This window comes from Carcharhinus amblyrhynchos, chromosome 3, assembly GCF_965287045.1.
Source record: "Carcharhinus amblyrhynchos chromosome 3, sCarAmb.v2.hapA, whole genome shotgun sequence".
Classification (NCBI taxonomy): Eukaryota; Metazoa; Chordata; class Chondrichthyes; order Carcharhiniformes; family Carcharhinidae; genus Carcharhinus; species Carcharhinus amblyrhynchos.
This window is the reverse complement of record NC_137326.1, coordinates 133,490,113-133,510,213: the sequence shown is the minus strand read 5'-3', so window position 1 is coordinate 133,510,213 and position 20,101 is coordinate 133,490,113. Positions and strand designations below refer to the sequence as shown.

The following is a 20,101-nucleotide window of genomic DNA, read 5'->3' as shown; positions in this document are numbered from 1 at the left end:
GACCCAAGCCAGGCCCTGGTGCTGTGAGGCAGTACTGCTAACCACTGTGCACTGGTCGTTATACTGAAGACCCCCCCCCCAAAAAAAATAAGGTGAAATGCAAATTTGGGGACCATTTCCACCACTGCCTATTTTGTGCCTCTCACCCAAGTTCGATTTTACCTCCACTGTTTCCTATCTTTGTCTGGCTCCATCGGCATGGATCACTATTTAGTTCTGAATTGTCTTCACTGAGTGGGACTGAGCCAGAGAGCAGGCTGAGAAGGTAACAGATATAAAAAACTTATCTATGGGATTTGCGGGATTCCGATTTGACTGGGGGGAGGGGGAGCTGAAAAGCGATGTCACAGGAAGGCTTTGACTTAATTGATTAATAGGGAATCTGCTAAAGTTGAATTTGTGTGAAATTTGAAATTGCATTAAATTACTGGTTATATGTTGCATTTAGATTGAGATAATAAGCAAAGGTATAAAAAAAGTTAAATAATTTAAAAAGACAAATTTGGTATTGTGTAATTGATTACCTCATAGTTAAGGATCCTCTCAGGAGTAGTGACCGTTGTACGATAGAATTCAAAATTCAGTTTGGGGCTGAGAAAGTGGAGTCCCACACTAGCGTTCTGGAAATAAAGAAAGGAAATTTCATTGGCATGAGGCCAGGTTTGGCCTGACTAGGGCAGGAAGACTAAAGGGTAGGACAGTGGATGAATAGTGGCAGTTGTTTAAGGAGATGTTCAATTCCTCATAACTAAAATATATCCCAGTGTGGAAGAAAGATGGTAAGGGGTGATAAAAAACATCCATGGCTAAACAAGGAGGTTAGGGATAATATAAAGACAAAAACTAAGGTGTACCATATTGCAAAGGCCGTGGCAGGCTGGAAGATTGGGAAACTTTCAAACATGAACAAAGGGATACTAAAAAAGTAATAAAAAGAGCTAAGGTAAAGTACAAAAGAAAACTAATGCAAAATACCAAAAAGGGATACCAATTTTGATAGGTATATAAAAGGGAACTGACTCACTCAGGTGAATGTTAGTCCCTTGGAAGATGAAACTGGAGAGTTAGTAGTGTGAAAAATTGAAATGGCACAGATGCTAAATCAATACTTTGCCTCAGTTTTTATGGTGGAGGACCCTAGTACCATTCCTATAGGAACAGGCAAGTCAGACGTAACAGAAAGGGTGAGCGATCAGGCCGCTTTCCAGAGATACATCTTACCTGCCTCCCTCCTCCCTCCCCCCCCAGAGAATGATCTGGCCTCGCCCCCTGAGAATGGTCTGGCCCCACACACCTCCCCCCCAGAGGAACATCCGATCCCTTCCTCCTCCCTCCCCACCCCCTCGCCAGAGAATGATCAGACCCGTCTCCCTTCACCTCCCCCCCCCCAACACCAGGCAATGATTGGCACCCCCCCCAACCAGACAACAATCAGACCTCCCCCACTATCCAGGCAACAATCAGACCTCCCTGCTCCCCCACTCCCCACCAGAGATAGATGTGACCTGCCTCCCCCCACCCCCTCCCCCCAAGCAGACAATGATCTGGCCTCACTCCTCCCTCCCCCGCAGAGAATAATCTGGCCTCATTCCCACTCCCCCACCCCCAAACAGATTCGGGTTGGTGAACGTGGTGGTAAAGGGGGAAATGCTGATAAAGTTGGGCGGGCAGTTCATTAATTAAATTTAAATGCATGCAAATACAGTTAAATCACCATTGCTCCCATTTCGGGCGCGATTTGGATTGCCGCCATTCCTGGGCCTTGGTAAAGTGGGCATTTACACAGACGTGGGTGCGAATTGCATTAATGGCTTACAAAACCTTACAAAAGGGTATAGATAGGTTAGGAGAGTGAGCCAAAATGTGGCAGTTGGAGTTTAATGTGGGTAAGTGTGAGGTCATGCCTTTTGGTCAGAGAAATATGAAGGTGATGTTTGAGTCTCTCAGTTATAGTCCAGTAAAGGAGACAAGAGCTCAACTTCTTCATAAACTACCTTTATTTCTTTGATCCAACTCCACATACAATTCTCCTTCAACAGTCAGTGCCACCTGTAACCCCTTTACATATCAGTGACTTCTATTGATCAATTGACATTGAATTAGGACTTAATTGGAAGGTCCATTAACCCATTCCTAACAGATGACTTATTATCTAATTGGGGAGAGACTTCAGGGTGGTCCGGTGCAGAGGGATCTGGTTGTCCTCATTCATGAGTCACAGAAAACTAGCGTGCAGGTACATCAGATCATAAAGAAAGTGAATGGAATGGTGGCACTTATAGCTAAAGGAATAGAATATGAAGGTAAGGAAGTATTGTTGCAACTATACAAGGCATTGGTGAGGCCGTACCTGGAGTATTGTGCACAGTTTTGGTCCCTTACTTGAGGAAAGATATAGTTGGAGGCAGTTCAGGGGAGGTTCACTAGATTGATTCCAGAGATGATGGGTTTGTTGCATTAAGAGAAGTTGAACTGTTTCGGCCAATACTCTCTGGAATGTAGAAGAATGAGCGGGGATCAAATTGAGGTATTCAAGATGATAAAAGGTATGGATAAAGTAGCCATGGAGCAGATGCTTCCTCTTGTGGGACATTCTAGGGTGACAGGTCATAGTCTTAAGATAAGGGGCAGCAAATTTAAACCAGAGTTGCGAAGAAACAACTTCTGCCAAAGGGTTGTGAATCTGGAATTCACTGTCCCAAAGTGTGGTAGATGCTGGGATAGTGAGTAAATTTGAGGAGGAGTAGAACAGATTTTTAATTGGTAATGGGTTGAAAGGTTATGGGAGAAGGCAGGAAAATGGGGATGAGGAGCATTTCAGCCATGATTGAATAGTGGCGTAGACTCAATGGACTGAATGGCCTAATTCTGCTCCTATATCTAATGAACTTACAAACTTATAAGATGTTAATCACAGAGCTGCCAGAAATCACTGTGCCAAGACAGTGCTTAAATAGGATTCATGAATGGAAGAGTAAATGAACACTTGCATTTGTCTCTTGTTGTTTATTTGTACTCATACATTTTCCAAGGAATCTTCTCAATTCTACAGCCATTATGTAAAAGTGACAAATACTAATTTTAGCATTGTAGTAAATAAAAGTCAGAACACTGATATGCCTTGTTTTTGGACAGAGCAAAGTTTATTAATCTTTTAGCATTCAAAGTTTGTTACCGGGTGGCCTGCCCATTAAATTTTTCTTGGTGTTCAGTTCCGGTTTCACTAGAATGATATAAACCTTAGGAGCAAATATACAGGTAAGCAAACCAAAACTAGAAGACAATATGGCAAATATCTCAACAGCTACAGTGTACTTTCCAGAGTTGATGTAAACTGGAATGAAAGTGACCCAAACAGCACAGAAAATCAGAATGCTGAAGGTAATAAACTTTGCTTCATTGAAGCTGTCTGGCAACTCACGCGCTAGAAATGCAAGAACAAAGCACATGGCAGATAGTAAACCTATGTAGCCCAACACAGAATAGAAGGCCGTTGTTGACCCCACATCACATTCTAATATAATGGTTGCACGACTATGTTCAGTATTCTTTGCAGGATATGGGGGCGATAAGGTCAACCAAAGAATACATATCACAACTTGAATTGATGGCAGAGAAAATATGGCCAGTCTTCGCTGTAGAGGGCCAAACCATTTCGCCACATCATTGTTTGGACGCCTTGCACTGAACGCCATTAATACCATCATAGTTTTCCCAAGAATGCAAGAAATGCAAAGGACAAATATAATAGCAAATGCTGTATGTCGCAAAATGCAGGACCAGATGGTGGGTTGACCCATGAAGAGAAGGGAGCAGAGGAAGCAGAGTACCAATGAAAATAGAAGAAGGAAACTTAACTCAGAATTGTTTGCTTTGACAATTGGGGTATTCTTGTAATGGTAGAAAACAGCAACAACAGCCAGTGATATACAAGTACCAGCTAAGGATAGTGTTGTTAATATGATTCCCATGGTGCTTCCAAATGACAAATATTCAATTTCCTTGAGAATGCATGTGTCTCTTTCTAGGTTTGGCCAGTAATCTGAGTGACATGCCAAACAGTCCACTGAATCTGCAGAAGACAACACAGAACATTTTTCAACCAATTTCAACATAAACCTATCTCTATTTATCAAACAGGAGACATACAACAGGCCCCAAAACACTTGCTCCCTTTCATGCCTTTTGATAATGGTTTCTGAAGAACTTTTAACATTGTAAATTGCTGCTCAATGTTTCCCATTGAACATTCAGGATGTGTGATGCATAGAAGTATAGGATGCTGAGTCACAGAAGGAGGCCATTCAGACCATCAAAGAACCAAAGAACAAAAAAAATTTGCATAATGACAGGTCCTTTGGCTCATCAAGTCTGTGCTGATAATGATGCCTACCTAAACTAAAACCATATGCACTTATGGAGTCCATATCCTTCCATTCTCATCCTATTCATGTATTTGTCTAATTGCCCCTTAAATACTGTTATCGTACCTGCTCCCACCACCTCCCTGGGCAGCGCGTTCCAGACATTCACCACCCTCTTGCACATCTCCTTTAAACCTTTTCCCATGCACCTTAAGCCTATGTCCCCTAGAACTTGACTTTTCCACCACAGAAAAGAGCATCTGACTATCCACTCTGTCCATGCCACTCATAATCTTGTAAACCTCTATCAGGTCACCCCTCAACCTCTGTCATTCCAGTGAGAACAAACTGAGTTTATCCAACCTCTCCTCATAGCTAATACCCTCCAGACCATTCAACATCTTGGTAAACCTCTTCAGTACCCTCTCCAAAGCATCCATATCCTTCTGGTAGTGTGGAAACCAGAATTGCACAGAATATTCTAAATGAGATCAAACTAAGTTTCTATTACAGCTGCAGCATGACCTGTCAATGCTCTGCCTGATGAAGGCAAGCATACCATATGTGTTCTTGTCTACATTATCCACCTGCATTGCCACTGTCAGCGATCGGTGGACATGTATGCCCAGATCGCTCTGTTTGTCAATACTCCTAAGGGCTCTATCACTTACTATATAATTCCAACGTGCATTGGATCTTCCAAAATGCATGATCTCACACTTGTCCAGATTAAACTCCATCTGCCATTTCTCTGCCCAAGCCTCCAACAACATATATCTTGTTGTATCCTTTTCACTTTCTGCAACTTCACCAATTGTTGTGTTGTCTGTAAATTTACTAAACAGACCAGCTATATTTCTCTCCAAATCATTTATATTTACTACGAACAACTAAGGTCCCAGAACTGATCCTTACGAACACCGCTAGTCACAGCCTTCCATTCAGAAAAGCACCACTTTAATGCTATCCTCTGTCTTCTATGGCCAAGCCAGTTCTGTATCCTTCTTGCCAGCCCTCCTCTGGTCACTTGTAACTTCATCTTTTGTACCAGTCTACCATGAGGCACCTTGTCAAAGGCTTTACCGAAGTCCATGTATACAACATCCACTGCCTTTCTCTTATCTGTCATCTTTGTCACTTCCTTGAAAAACTCGACCAAATTAGGGAGGCACGATCTCCCCATGCTGTCTGCCACTAATAAGTCCAATTGTTTCCGAAGTTGAGTAAATCCTGTCCCTAAGAATCTTTTCCAATAATATTCCTACCATGGATGTAAATCTCACCGACCTATAATTTCCTGGATTATCCCTGCTGCCTTTCTTAAACACTGGAACAACATTGACTATCCTCCAGTCTTCTGGAAGTTGACTTGTAGCCAATGAGGATACAAAGATTTCTGTCAAAGCCCCAACAATTTCCGCCCCTGCCTCCCTCAGTAATCAGGGGTAGATCCCATCAGACCCAAGGGCTTATCTACTTTAATGTTTTTTAATATGCTCAATACCGCTTCCTTTTTGATAATGACATGACACAGAACATCTGCACACCCCACCCTAGATTCAAGCCTATATTGCATAGGATTTGAAAGTATTCCTCCCAATTTTATCTGACTGTTTAACCTGATTTGTCAAGTGTTTTACCTGGTAGACAGAACATCCCAAACTCCCAAACTGTTGAGGAGCAGAAGGACCTTGGGGTCCGCGTCCATAGGACCCTTAAATCAGCCTCGCAGGTGGAGAATGTGGTCAAGAAGGCGTATGGTGTGCTAGCCTTCATTAATCGAGGGATTGAGTTTAGGAGTTGGGAGGTAATGCTGCAACTTTATAAGACCCTTGTCAGACCCCACTGGGAGTACTGTGCACATTTCTGGTCACCTCACTACAAGAAGGATGTGGAAGCTTTTGAGAGGGTGCAGAGGAGATTTACAAGGATGTTGCCTGGATTGGGAGGCATGCCTCGTGAGGATAGGTTTAGGGAGCTAGGTCTCTTCTTCCTGGAGAGACAAAGGTTGAGAGGTGACCTGATAGAGGTTTATAAGATGTTGAGAGGTATAGATAGGGTGGATTCTTGGAGGCTATTTCCCAGAGCTGAAATGTTCGCTACGAGAGGACACAGGTTTAAGGTGCTGGGGAGTAGGTACAGAGGAGATGTCAGGGGTAAGTTTTTCACTCAGAGGGTGGTGAGTGAGTGGAATCGGCTGCCGTCGGTGGTGGTAGAGGCGAACTCGCTGGGGCCTTTTAAGAGACTTCTGGATAAGTGCATGTGATTTAATGGGATTGAGAGTTATAGATAGGCCTGGTAGGTATGGATATGATTGGCGCAAAGTTGTGGGCCGAAGGGCTTGTTTGAGCTGGAGTGTTCTATGTTCTATGTTCTACGTTGTCACCTGAAAGTTTACAAACTTTATTTGAATTTGTCAGTTTGGAATTGTTTTGCTCTTCCATTGATCAACTGCAACTTAAACTGGTTACAAATAATCGGATGGGATTGCTAAACTTATTTGTGGCTTACAGATGCTGGCAGGTTACTTACTCAGCTGGTCCCCAAATCTCATCAATGAAAAGTACAGGTTTATCTGCTCAAATATTTTAGTTACGTGGAGAGATTTGCAAAACTAGGATTGTTCTCCTTCAAGCGAAGAGATTAGGAGGAGATTTAATGAAGGTGTTCAAAACCATGAAAAGTTTTGGTGGATTTAAGAAGGAGAAACTGTTCCCACTGGGAGTTAACACTACTCAACATCTGCAGAGTTAATGGAATTGACAAAAACACAAGTGGGGTAATGTGACAAAATATATCATCGGCTATACGCTGTCTGAAATTAGATTCAATGTTAACTTCCCAAATAATTTGAGTAAATACTTAATGAGGAAAATTCAGAGCTTGATGCTAGAACAAGGGAGTGTAAGGAGTTGGATAAATCTTCAAACAGCCATCAGAGCCGTAATGGACTGATTGCCCGCATTCTATGCTGAAGGGTTCTATGATCTGGAAATATCTATGAACTGTGGAATTTGAACTGATTATTTTCATCTACAGTCTGCAGTATTTCCTGTCCTCTTAGCTGATATAAACTGTGCGATATTGACCTCCTCTTAAGTTTCTTCGCACTCAATTGAGTGTTTCACAAATGAAATGAATCTTATTTGTATCCATCCCATATGGCTCAGTATGAAATACACTGGAGCAAAATCAGCAGCATGAGGGAGCTGGAAACAGGGCGGAATTTAATTCCCTCTCCCAAGCGGGTTTTTTGTTTGGGGGGGGCGGGTGCTATTGAATTGTGTGGGAGGGGTAAGTGAAGGCCCATCTGTCTTCTTGCTTCTTGAGATAGTTAATAGGCAGTTAATGCCACGTAATGACCACATCACCCGCCGCAACATTCACCCAATGTTGGGTGAAGACTCACCATGCGTAAAACCCAAAAAACACTGTTGGAGTTGTTTGTTGGATTCTGGGAAAGTGAAGTGGATTAGGATAGGGGATCATTCATAAGTTAGTCATGGCATGAATGAATTCCAGCCAGCCGGATTGGCCGGATCCACTGCTCAACAAATGCACAGCAGAACCACCTTCTGGCCCTGCACTCAACCCTGGAACACCTAGATAACAAAGACACCGATGTCAGACTCCTATTTAGTGACTACAGCTCAGCCTTCAACACCATTATTCCCACGAAACTCATCTCCAAACTCCGTGGCCTGGGGCTTGGCCCCTCCCTCTGTGACTGGATCCTGAACATCCTAACTCACAGATCACAATTAGTAAGGATAGGCAACAACACCTCCTCCATGATCATCCTCAACACTAGTACCCCACAAGGCTGTGTCCTCATAAGGCTACATCCTTAGCTCTCTACTATACTCCTTATATACCTATGAATGTGTGGCCAAATTCCCCACCAAGTTGATTTTGAAGTTTTCTGATAACACCACTGTAGTGGGTCGGATCTCAAACAATGACAAGACAGAGTCCAGGAATGAGATAGGGAATCTTGTGAATGGGTGCGACGACAATAATCCCTCCCTCAATGTCAACAAAATGAAAGAGATTGTCATCGATTTCAGGAAGCGTAGTGAAAAACATACCTCTGCCTACATCAACGGGGGCAAAGTAGAAATGGTTGAGATATTTAAGAATTTAGGTGTCCAGATCACCAACAACCTGTCCTGGCACCTCCCCGTGCCAACACTATAATTAAGAAAGTCCACCAATGCCTCTACTCTCTCAGAAGACGAAGAACTTTGGCATGTCAGTAAGGACTGTCACCAATTTTTATAGATGCACCTTAGAAAGCATTATCCCAGTTTGGCATGGCTTCCGTTCTGCCCAAGGCTCAAGAAATTACTAAAAGTTTGCGATTGAAGTCCAATCCTCTTTCACGTGTGAGAAAGCTTCTGACAATCCACTCTGTCCATGTCCTTCATAATCCTGTTAACTTCTATCAGATCTCCCCTCAAGTTCTGTCATTCCAGTGAGAACAAACCAAGTTTCTCCAACCTCTCCCCATAGCTAATGCTTTCCATACCAGCAACATCCTGGTAAATCTTTTCTGTACTCTCTCCAAAGCCTCTACATTCCTTCTGGTAGTGTGAAGACCAGAATTGAACACTATATTCCAAGTGCGGCCTAACCAAGGTTCTATAAAGCTGCAACATGACTTGTCAATTTTTAAACTCAATCCCCTAGCCGATGAAGACAAGCATGCCATATGCCTTCTCCACCTGCGTTGCCACTTTCAGTGACCTGTGTATTTCTATACCAAGATCCCTTTGCCTATCAATATTCTTAAGGGTTCTGCCAATTACTACATATTTTCCATCTGTATTTGACCTTCCAAAATGCATTACCTCACATTCGTCCAGATGAAACTCCATCTGCCATCTCCCCGCCCAAGTCTCCAACCGATTTATATACTGCTGTATCCTCTGATGGTCCTCATCGCTATCCGCAAATCCAAATCCTTTGTGTCAACTGTAAACTTACTCATCAAATCAGTTACATTTTGCTCCAGATCATTTATATATATTACAAACAACAAAGGTTCCAGCAATGGTTCCCTGAGGAACGCCACTTGTCACAGCCCTCCATTCAGAAACGCACCCTTGCACTGCTACCCTCTGTCTTCTATGATCGAGCTAGTTCTGTATTCATCTCACCAGTTCACTTCTGATCCCATGTGACTTCACCTTCTGCACCTGTCTGCCATGAGGGACCTTATTGAAGTCAATGTAGACAACATTCACTGTCCTACCCTGATCAATCACCTTCATCACTTCCTCAAAAAACTTGATCAAGTTAGTGAGACATGATTTCCCCTTCACAAAACCATGCTGCCTCTCGCTAATTGGTCCACTTTTTTCCAAGTGGGAGTAAATCCTGTCTTGAAGAATCCTCTCCAATAATTTCCCTACCACTGTCATTTCCTGGATTATCCTTGCTATCCTTCTTAAACAAAGAATCAAGTTTGGCTATTCTCCAATTCTCTGGGACCCTCCCCGGAGCCAGTGAGGATGCAAAGATTTCTCTTAAGGCCCCAGCAATTTCCTCCCTTACCTCTCTCAGTATTCTGGGGTATATTCCATCAAGCCCTGGGGACTTGTCTACCTTAATGTTTCTCAAGAGCCCCAGAACCTCCTCTTTTTGATCTCAACATGGCCCAAAGTATCTACACACCCTTACCCATACTTATTGTCCACAAAGTCTTTCTTTTTGTTGAATACTGACACAAAGTACTCATTTAATATCTCACTGAAAGTTGGGTCTTTCCAACAATCGACAATGGTTTCATGGTCTTCAGTAGGTTCTTAATTCCAGATATTTTTATTGAATTCAAATTCCACCCTGGCGGGATTTGAACCTGGGTCCCCAGAGCATTAGCTGAGTTTGAAACAAATTAACATACAGCTTGCCCTCAAGGTCATAGATATGTGATTAGGCAGACAGATAGAGACAGAGAGATAAATATAGATATATAGCTAAATAAATGTAGATAAATGGATAGATAGACAATCATGTATGGATAGGTATATAGATAGATATACACACCAGTTTGGTTACTAATTTCACCTTCAGCACAGGGTATGCAATCATAACAACAAATTGGCTGCCCAACTCTGGCTCCTTTCCTTGTTCCGGGTTGACAGGTTTCACTGCACTTTGACTCAATGACCTGGATGTGAAAGGAACAGTAAGATTCCATTTTATAACGTGTGTATTTTATGCTGGTTTAGAACATAGAACGTAGAACATTACAGCGCAGAACAGGCCCTTCGGCCCACGATGTTGCGCCGACCAGCTTTTAAAAAAAAACACTAACCCACTAATCTAAACCAATCCCATTTCGTCCATAAACCTATCCACAGATCTCTTAAACGCCCCCAAACTAGGCGCATTTACAACTGCAGCTGGCAGGGCATTCCAGTCCCTCACCACCCTCTGGGTAAAGAACCTACCCCTGACATCAGTCCTATAACTACCCCCCCTTAATTTAAAGCCGTGCCCCCTCGTGCTAGCTTTCTCCATCCTAGGAAAAAGGCTATCACTATCCACCCTGTCTAAACCTCTAATCATCTTATATGTTTCAATAAGGTCCCCTCTTAGCCGCCTTCTTTCCAGCGAAAACAACCCCAAATCTCTCAGTCTCTCCTCATAGGATCTCCCCTCCATACCAGGCAACATCCTGGTAAACCTCCTCTGCACCCTCTCCAAAGCCTCTACATCCTTCCTGTAATGTGGGGACCAGAACTGCACACAATACTCCAAGTGCGGCCGCACCAGAGTTGTGTACAGTTGCATCATGACGCTGCGACTCCTAAATTCAATCCCCCTACCAATAAACGCCAAGACACCGTATGCCTTCTTAACAACCTTATCTACTTGATTCCCAACTTTCAGGGATCTATGTACACATACACCTAGATCCCTCTAGGTGTATGTGTACATAGGTGTTTACAAATAAGATTCGTTTCATTACCCGTCATTTGTACAAAAATGAACTGATGGCTGGTATTTTGATACAGAGTAGCTTTCTCTGTTGTATGTTGTGGATTGCAGTAATCATTAGAAACACCAGAAATTGACTAACCAAAATCTCTCTTGCCATCATCTCTCTATCTGCATTCATCTTTTGTTCAGATTCATTTTGTTCCTGGTTCTCATTGTGGTAGACCTCAACTTTGTGTGATGCAGATTGGAGGCAGTGAGTTGGCAGATTGGTATTGATTCTTAGTTCCATCAAAATAGGGAAAGCTGCAAAATGGGCTGCCCACCTCACATTCACCTGATTTATAATATTGCATAAAGTCAAGATCCAACAACACTCTGTATAACTTCCAAATTTTTCTCTTTTGTCTTTATATCAGCCTGAACGTTTTTGTCTTTTCTCTAACTGGGCTCCTCTCATTATGTTGAGAATCCACAATCTCTGTCTCTGACACTATACGAACAGCATTCGCTAGTCCATTTCTTAACCTTTCCCATTCTTACAGTGGTGAATATTAGTTGTTGCTGAACATAATCCTTACATCTATAGTGACTTTTGCCACACAAATTTCGAGTCTCACTGAATAAGTTATTTACATATTTGTGCCTTACCATTTTTTGTCCTCCGCTCCACACTATGCGTTCTTCCTCTAGAACAAGTTCTTTCCCTGCACCGACAGATGCATCATACTGGCCAACTTTAACATACTCAATGTTCCCATTTGCTGCCAGCTGCCAGTTCAGGAGATCATAGGCTGCTAGAGGATCACCACTGGCATCAAATCTCACTTCATCTCCAAACGCAGTTGTGAATTCCACCTTCTTTAAGTAATGAAGAACCTTTGCAAAGAAATCACAGAACATTCTTATGGTCTTACTGTGATACCTGTAATATTTAAAACCAACATTGTGTCATTTGAATTCACTACAGTGCTGACAGTATGCTGTAAATTACACTTAATTTTGGAGTGGCTGTAGGTGTCTTTTAGATACTTGTCTCTGTTACGAGTTCTGGGTCCCCACTCCAGAGCCTGACTGCATAACCTCAACTGACACTCCAGTGATGTATCAAGCTTCACCATTGGCAATGTCATCTTTCAGATGGACATCTCTCTCTCTCTCAAGTGTAAGTAAATGATCACGTGACACTATTTGAATAAAGTCAGATGAGTTCCCCAGATGCCATGGTGCCACCTGACAATAATTGGCATTTAATTGGCCTCACAATAAAGAAATCTTCCATTTCTATAGTGCCTCTCCCAAGGTTTTTGGGTCTGATGTTACTGCCCATTACACCACGCTCTCATTGCAACAAAGATGGAGATTTTGGTAACAAGGCAAATCTCCACTCATTGGGATGGGATAATCCAGCTGACATGAATGGTCAGCAAATTCCAGCCACGACTTCTCTAAATTCTCTGCAATCAATTACAAACTTTTGAAATGTTGTTCAATTTGTAATGTAAGAAACGAGAGACAATTTGAGTCTAGTGGGTTCCCATAGGTAGAAATAAGCTAAATAACCGGATTATTAATTTTGGATAACACAGTAGTACAAAAGCAAAACACTGTGGATACTAGAAGTCTGAGCTATGAATAGCAAGACTGGATGATGGTGCAGTGGTAATGTCAGTGAGCTAATAATCCATGTACCTAACTTAAATGCACTGTGAACCTGGGTTCAAATCCCACTAAGAAAGCTATTGGAATTCAATTTATATTCAGGAATATAGATTTAGTTTCAGTAATTCTTATAATGAAGCTATCATTTAGTTCTGTAAAAACTCATCTGTCTCTTTAGGGAAGGAAATCTACCATTCTGGCCTACATGTAACTCCAGATCCATGGCAATTTGGTTGACTCTTTACTACCCTCTGAAATGGTCCAGCAAACCAATTTGGCTGAAGCAGAATTAGAGATAGGCAACAAATGCTGGCCTTGCCAGAGATGCCTGCAACCTAAGGAAGAATTAGGAAAAAACTCAGCAGGTCAGGCAGCATTTGTGGAGCGAGACAGAGCCAACACTTCAGATCTCACATGATTTGTACAATGGATGAATGTAATTTGTTATTTTAAATAAGATACAACTTACCTGCCAAGGTTTAAGTTTTGAAATATCTGGACATGTTTTATTGACAAATGGCCCTTGGCCGTTTTTACACTGTAACATATTATGTATGGAATGGGCCACAGCATAAACAGCTCTATATGTATTATACGAAATTCGCAATTGTGATTCATCAGTGAATACGTTTTGGGCAACTGTTAAATCTTCTTGTCCAGTGCACTCATGTTCTAAAGGTTCAAGCCTTGTTTTCTCCGTGCTGTTGTATGTTGTCCATGTGCAGTGAAACACAGCTTCCCAAAACTGCTTAATGAATTCATTGCCTGGATACTTATTTGGATGGAGCCTAACCAGGAACTGTTTAATCCCTGGAATATCAGTTCTACGAATTGCCCAGCCCAATGTCCCACCCATAACATCAGAATTGGCCGCTTTTGAGAGCAATGTTGCTGTGCTCCAGGCTTCACTTGCCAACCATTGCAGTCCAGTGACATTCTGGTGTACAAGTTCTTCCACCAAGAAGTTCAGGTCTATCTCGGGAGAAAAGACAAGAATAACTTTGACTTTTGACTTCTTAATGAGCTCGACTTGATGCAAGATTTTCTTTTTGTCGTAAACTTTGGGAAGATATTCCGAGAAAGCGACGCAGGCTCCAATTTTAGTGACTTGTTCCACGAAGGCTGAAATTCCCAGGTGGCCATAATCATCATCGGATCCGAACGCTGCCAGCCAGGTCCAACCAAAATGTTTCACCAGCTGCACAAACGCTGTGACCTGGAAATAATCACTGGGTACAGTCCGGAAAAAAGTGGGAAATTCCTTTTTATCACTCAGACACACGCACGAAGAAACATAACTAATCTGTGAAAACATAAAGAAGAGAATTAACTTTTATTTTAATACTTATATTATCTTCTAAAAAGCCCAGACTACAAACTGTTCATTCACAAAGAAGCAGAGTTTCAATTTGCTGCCACAATGTAAAATTGGCATTGCGGATTGGCCGACTGATAAATGGTCTCATCCCATTGAATTTCCCTTGAATTCAATGGGAGTAAATCTATCAGGGTCCTATCATGCGGTCCATGGCATCAGTGTTATGCCTCACATCCTTTAAAAAGTACCTGGATGAGCACTTGACACATCAGAACATTCAGAGCTCTGGGCCAAGTGTTGACAGATGGGATTGGATGGGAGTTCAGATGTTCCTAGTGTGTCAGTGCAGACTCGATGGGCCAAAGTGCTTCTTCTGAGCTGTATATTTCTGTGATTCTATGATTATTTGGACCTGTGGGAAAATTTAACCTTAACAACCCTAACCAATTAGCTCACACACGCATTTGTAACAATAATGAGCCTCAAATTTGCCAAATTTGCAACAAAGGATAATGTGATAATTGCACAGAATCACAGAATTGTTATGGAGCAGAAGGAGGCCTTTGGCCCATTATGTCTCAATTGACTCTCCAAATGACTTAGTGCCATTCCTCTGCCTTTTCCTCATACTCCTGTACATTGTTTTTATCCAAATAATAATCTAATGCCCTCCTGAATGCTTCCATTGAACTTAGCTCCATCACATAACCAGGCAGTGCATTCCAGACCTGAACACTCGCTGTGTGAAAATGTTCTCTCTCATATCAGATTTGTTGGTCCTCTCCTTATTTTAAGAAGACCTTAATCAACCCTGACCAGTGGAGAAAGGAGTGTCAAATGAATGCTTTTTGTCCTTGGTCACTATTATTAATTATTGTAATTTGTCAGCTATTGTCTACCAAAAAATGTATGATAGTCGGAAATTTTCCAAGTAGCAGTGAGATGGATATTCGCATCTGGAAATAGATAACCTTTTTCTTTTAGAAATTCTTTGGCAGTGTCAAGATCTCAGGGTACTTGCAGATTAAAGCTGTTTTGCCTTAACACTATACCTTAGGGCAAATCTTCAAAGATCAACAAACCAGTCTGACCCCTTTCGTTTCCAGTAATAGATAACATGTGAGATTAGCAATAGGCGCCAGTGTGGACTGTGGATTGTAGCACACCAGGAACTGAAACTAATCAATTTCACACAGAATGCTGACAACCAGAATGGAGGGAAGATGCTAATTCTGTTTCTGTGTATTGGGTTTGAATACAGATTTCATAGCTGTTGCTTCATTTTGTCACTGAATCCATCTTTGTACACGAAGACACACATTTATTTCGCAGGATTTGGATGTGTTCATCTCACTACTTTAAGAATTAATTTGAGTGTTGATACCCAATAAAAACATTATGAGACAAATTTAGAATGTAGAATTGTTTAAACTGAACATTGCTTGCATCTAATTTCATAATTTGTATAGCTTTCCCCCCTTCTCTCAAATTCTCTTCTACCTCATTCAATTCCAAACCAGAAAGGTGGCCTCCACTATTTCAGTTTGTGTGAGCTTCAGTGCAGGCTGTGAGACTCTGAAACATCAAGGCTGAATGCAGGCCCATCTTTCCCAACATCAGCTCATGTCTCTTCTGGTAGGGCTCAGTAATGTAAGTCTGGGCAATATTTCATTCCTACACACAGTGCCAACTATTGCTGCAGCCCCTCATCCTGCCAAAACCCAGCTTAGTTATAGATCATACATTCATAAAATATAAGCAGAAGTAGGCCATTCGGCCCATTGAGTCAGTCCGCCATTTGGTCATGGCTGATATGCTCCTCATCCCCGTGTGATGCTTTCTCCCAATAACCCTTGAACTCAAAAATCTGTTTAACTCTTCCTTAAATTTACTCATTGTCCCAGCATCCACTGCACTTTGGGGTAGTGAATTCCATAGATTCACAGCCCTTTGGGAGAAGTAGTTTCTCCCCAACTCTGTTTTAAATTTTCTGCCCCTTGTCCTAAGACTATGACCTCTCATCCTCAAATGCCCCATAAGAGGAAGCATCCGCTCCACATCTACTTTATCCAAACCTTTTATTAACTCAGCTCAAAATAATCAAAACTCGGTGTTTCTTTGTCGATATGGCTCAGAATGAGTGAGGAATATTAAACTCAGGAGAGGCCATTCAAACTTTTCAGTTCCACCTGGTTCATATTCAATTGATTTGTACCTCATGTGCATTTAACTGTCGTGGTTCATGGCTTTAATAAAAAGTTAAATATCAGTCTTCAAGCTTCAATTATCCTCACACCCACAGCCTTTTAGGGGGAATGAGTTCTAAATTTCTGCTACACTTGAACCTCGAAGCTACTGGAAAATTCTTATGCTACAGAGTATTTGCAATCATTTTCAATCTGTCTTTGCAACAATCTGATGACCCTATTTGCTCCAAGGAGATGACCATCATCCCAGTACCTAAGAAAAGCCAAACAGTGTTCCATAATGATTATTGTCCAGTGGCTGTGACATCCATCATTATGAAGTGCGGGTCATGACATGGATTAATTCCAGCCTTCCCGACTTGCCTAGATCAACTATAGTTTGTCTACCACTGCAATAGAGCCACAGCAATCGTCATTTTCTTGGCCTTGCACTAGATAACAAAGGCACCTATGTCAGATTCCTATTTATTGACGACAGCTCAGCCTTCAACACCATTATTCCCATGAAACTCATCTCCCAACTGCATGGCATGGACCTTGGCACCTCCCTCTGTAACTGGATCCTGAACTACCTAACCCACAGACCACAATCAGTAAGATAGGCAACAACACTTCTGCCACTATCATCCTCAACACCAATGTCCCGCAAGGTGATGTTCTCAGCCTCTGGCTATACTCCTTATACACTGTGTGGCCAAATTCCCCTCCAACTTGATTTTCAAGTTTGCTGACCACACCACGGTAGTGGGTCAGATCTCAAACAATGACGAGACAGAGTACAGGAGTGAGATAGAGAATCTGGTGAACTGGTACGGTGACAACAATCTCTCCCTCAATTTCAACAAAATAAAGGAGATTTTCATCGATTTCAGGAAGCAAAGAGGAGAACATGCCCCTGTCTACATCAATAGGGATGAAGTAGAAAGAGTCGAGATCTTCAACTTTTTAGATGTGCAGATCACCAGCAACCTGTCCTGGTCCCCCCATGCTGATACTATAATTAAGAAAGTCCACTAACACCTCTACTTTATCAGAAGACTAAGGAAATTTGGGATTTCAGCTATGACTCTCTCCAAGCTTCACAGATGCATCATAAAAAAATACCCTTTCTGGTTGTATCACAGCTTGGTATGGCTCCTGCTCTGCCCAAGACTGTAAGCAATTACTAAATGTTGTGAATGTGGCCCAATTCATCACGCAAACCAGCCTCCCATCCATTGACTCTGTCTAACTTCCTGCTGCCTTGGCAAAGCAGCCAGCATAATCAAGGACTCCACGCACCCTGGACATTCTCTCTTCCACCTTCTTCTGTTGGGAAAAAGATACAAAAGTCTGAGATCATGTACCAACCGACTCAAGAACAGTTTCTTCCCTGCTGCCATCACGCTGATGAATGGACCTACCTTGCATTAAGCTGATCTTTCTCGATACCCTAGCTATGACTGTAACACTACATTCTGCGCTCTCTCGTTTCCTTCAGTATGTTTTATCAGTATAGCGCACAAGAAATAATACTTTTTGCTTTATGCTAATACATGTGACAATAATAAATCAAAGCAAATCAAAGCAAACTGACAAGCAGTTTCATGTTCAATGTTTTGTTGCTTACCATTGGTATTCCAAACAGGCCCACTGTCCTGGCAATTACTATGGATTGTGTGGACCCTGCGTCACCGATCACTGCATGCACTGATGAGCCTTCATTACATTTCAAAAATGTAACATTTTCCTCTTGACCATTAAGAACTGTCAGGGCCGCTCGAATCGCCAAAGTTGGGGTGGCACAGGAATCATAAATCTTATAGCCCAGCGTGATGTTGGGGAGAAGCTTCGGGTCATTATTAATTTCTTCAATAGCAAAGATCATCAGTTGAACCCAGCGAAAAGCTCTCAGGTTAAAACTGTTGGAAACAAAAGCATGGAAAAGGCACATATTCATAAGTACTTACGTATCCGGGTCTTTCATGCACTGTTACACCAGCAAGGCATACTGAGAGCATACTCTTAATTTTAATTTTGTATTTTCTATGTATTATTGTCACAACTAGGCTTACATTAACACTGCAATGAAGTTACTGTGAAATTCCCAAGTCGCTGCACTCCGGCGAATATTCGGGTGCACTAAAGGAGCATTTAGCATGGCCAACACACTGAACCAGCACGTCTTTCAGACTGTGGGAGGAAGCCGGAGCAGCCGGAGAAAACTCCACACAAACAGTGACCCAAGCTGGGAATTGAACCCAGATCCCTTGCACTGTGCAGCTGCAGTGCTAACCACTGTCTCACTGTGTCAATCTCTCAAGAAATAATGGAGTAAGGGTATGAGAGTAACTAAAGCATATTAATGAAATGAAAAATAAATAGTGCAGCTTGCTTTTTTTACTGTGGCAGATGTGAATTTCCATTTATTTGATCGAGAGATTAATTTAGAGACAACTGAAATGTACATTCATTGTAAATGCTTCCCCTTCATAACAACATCTCCTTTGGCTTCAGGTCTGTGGCTCTGACTCCTGCCTCAATGCACTCCTTCCATTTCTCTGCCTTCAGTAAGTTTGCATCTACTCTGTCGATCTTTTTCCTGAAATCTCTTTGAGTCTCTATCTGTTTCTCCATTTTTATTCAATAATATCATCCAGAAGATCACACTCACTCTAAGCAGCTCGGTGTCTCTGGTTGGGTTTGGTAGGAAGTCTCAGCAGGCACTCCTCGATAATGAATGGGGAAAATGCCACCGATGATGATGTCCCCATCCTGTGCGAGTTCCGGCAAATTAAATCTTCCTTGGAGCCTGCAATTTAGATCGTCTTTGGCAAACACACAGGCCACCAAACCAAGTAGCACCCAACACAGCAAATACATTGCAATTGTCACTGGCAGAGTCAGCTGTTGGACAGTTACGAACAGTAGGTTTCTTATCTTATATTGAGTTATTATTGACAACTGAATAAGCATCAAAAACATAATTAAAACAACAGAAGCCCCACGTGTACTTCAGGTTTAGCAACCCCTGCAGCACTGTCTGATAATTGTGTTCCATCGTCTGCACCTAAGTTAGTTAAACTTTGTTCAAATTAGCTTGAGTCACTGGAAAAAAGGGGAATTAAGCTGAGAGCAGGAATGAAAGGATTCTTTTTCCTGTAATTCCACCCTGTGCAATGAAAATGGCAAACATGGAAGACCAAATTATTTGGTAAATAACGAATGCTCCTGATGTAGTTTGTGAAGTATATTTACTTTGATAGGGTTTTGTTCTTGTTTTCTTCTTTGATGGCAAGTTTCAGCGTGAAGAATCAGGGAGCAAGAATTGAAGGTCTAGTTCATTGGGCATTAGTGGGTGCGGGGAGGGCCCGGGAGGGCAAATGTGGCCAGAACATCCTATCCTGTGAGCTTAAAATCTATTCTTATGCTTGAGTGTGGAAGGTAGCCACAACTCCCATCCAACACTTAAAGGATGCTGCTGTAAGTGCCATAAAATCATAAGAACATAAGGGCTAGGAGCCGGAGTAGACCACTTGGCCCCTCAAGCCTGCTCTGCCATTCAATAAGATCATGGCTGATGTTTTCGTGGACTCAGCTCCACTTACCCACCCTCTCACCATAGC

General features: G+C 42.1%; 1 protein-coding gene across 1 annotated transcript; it reads right to left on the bottom strand.

The window, feature by feature from the left end:
• Window positions 1–3,161: 3,161 nt before the first annotated feature.
• LOC145341559 (extracellular calcium-sensing receptor-like) lies at window positions 3,162–19,358 on the bottom strand. The gene is made up of 6 exons (XM_080186536.1): window positions 19,150–19,358; window positions 18,106–18,397; window positions 13,441–14,274; window positions 11,961–12,188; window positions 10,413–10,536; window positions 3,162–4,072 (listed from the first exon to the last, which is right to left on the bottom strand). Exons 1-6 carry the CDS (start codon window positions 19,356–19,358, stop codon window positions 3,162–3,164), a joined length of 2,598 nt encoding a protein of 865 aa, XP_080042662.1.
• Between the last annotated feature and the right edge of the window lie 743 nt (window positions 19,359–20,101).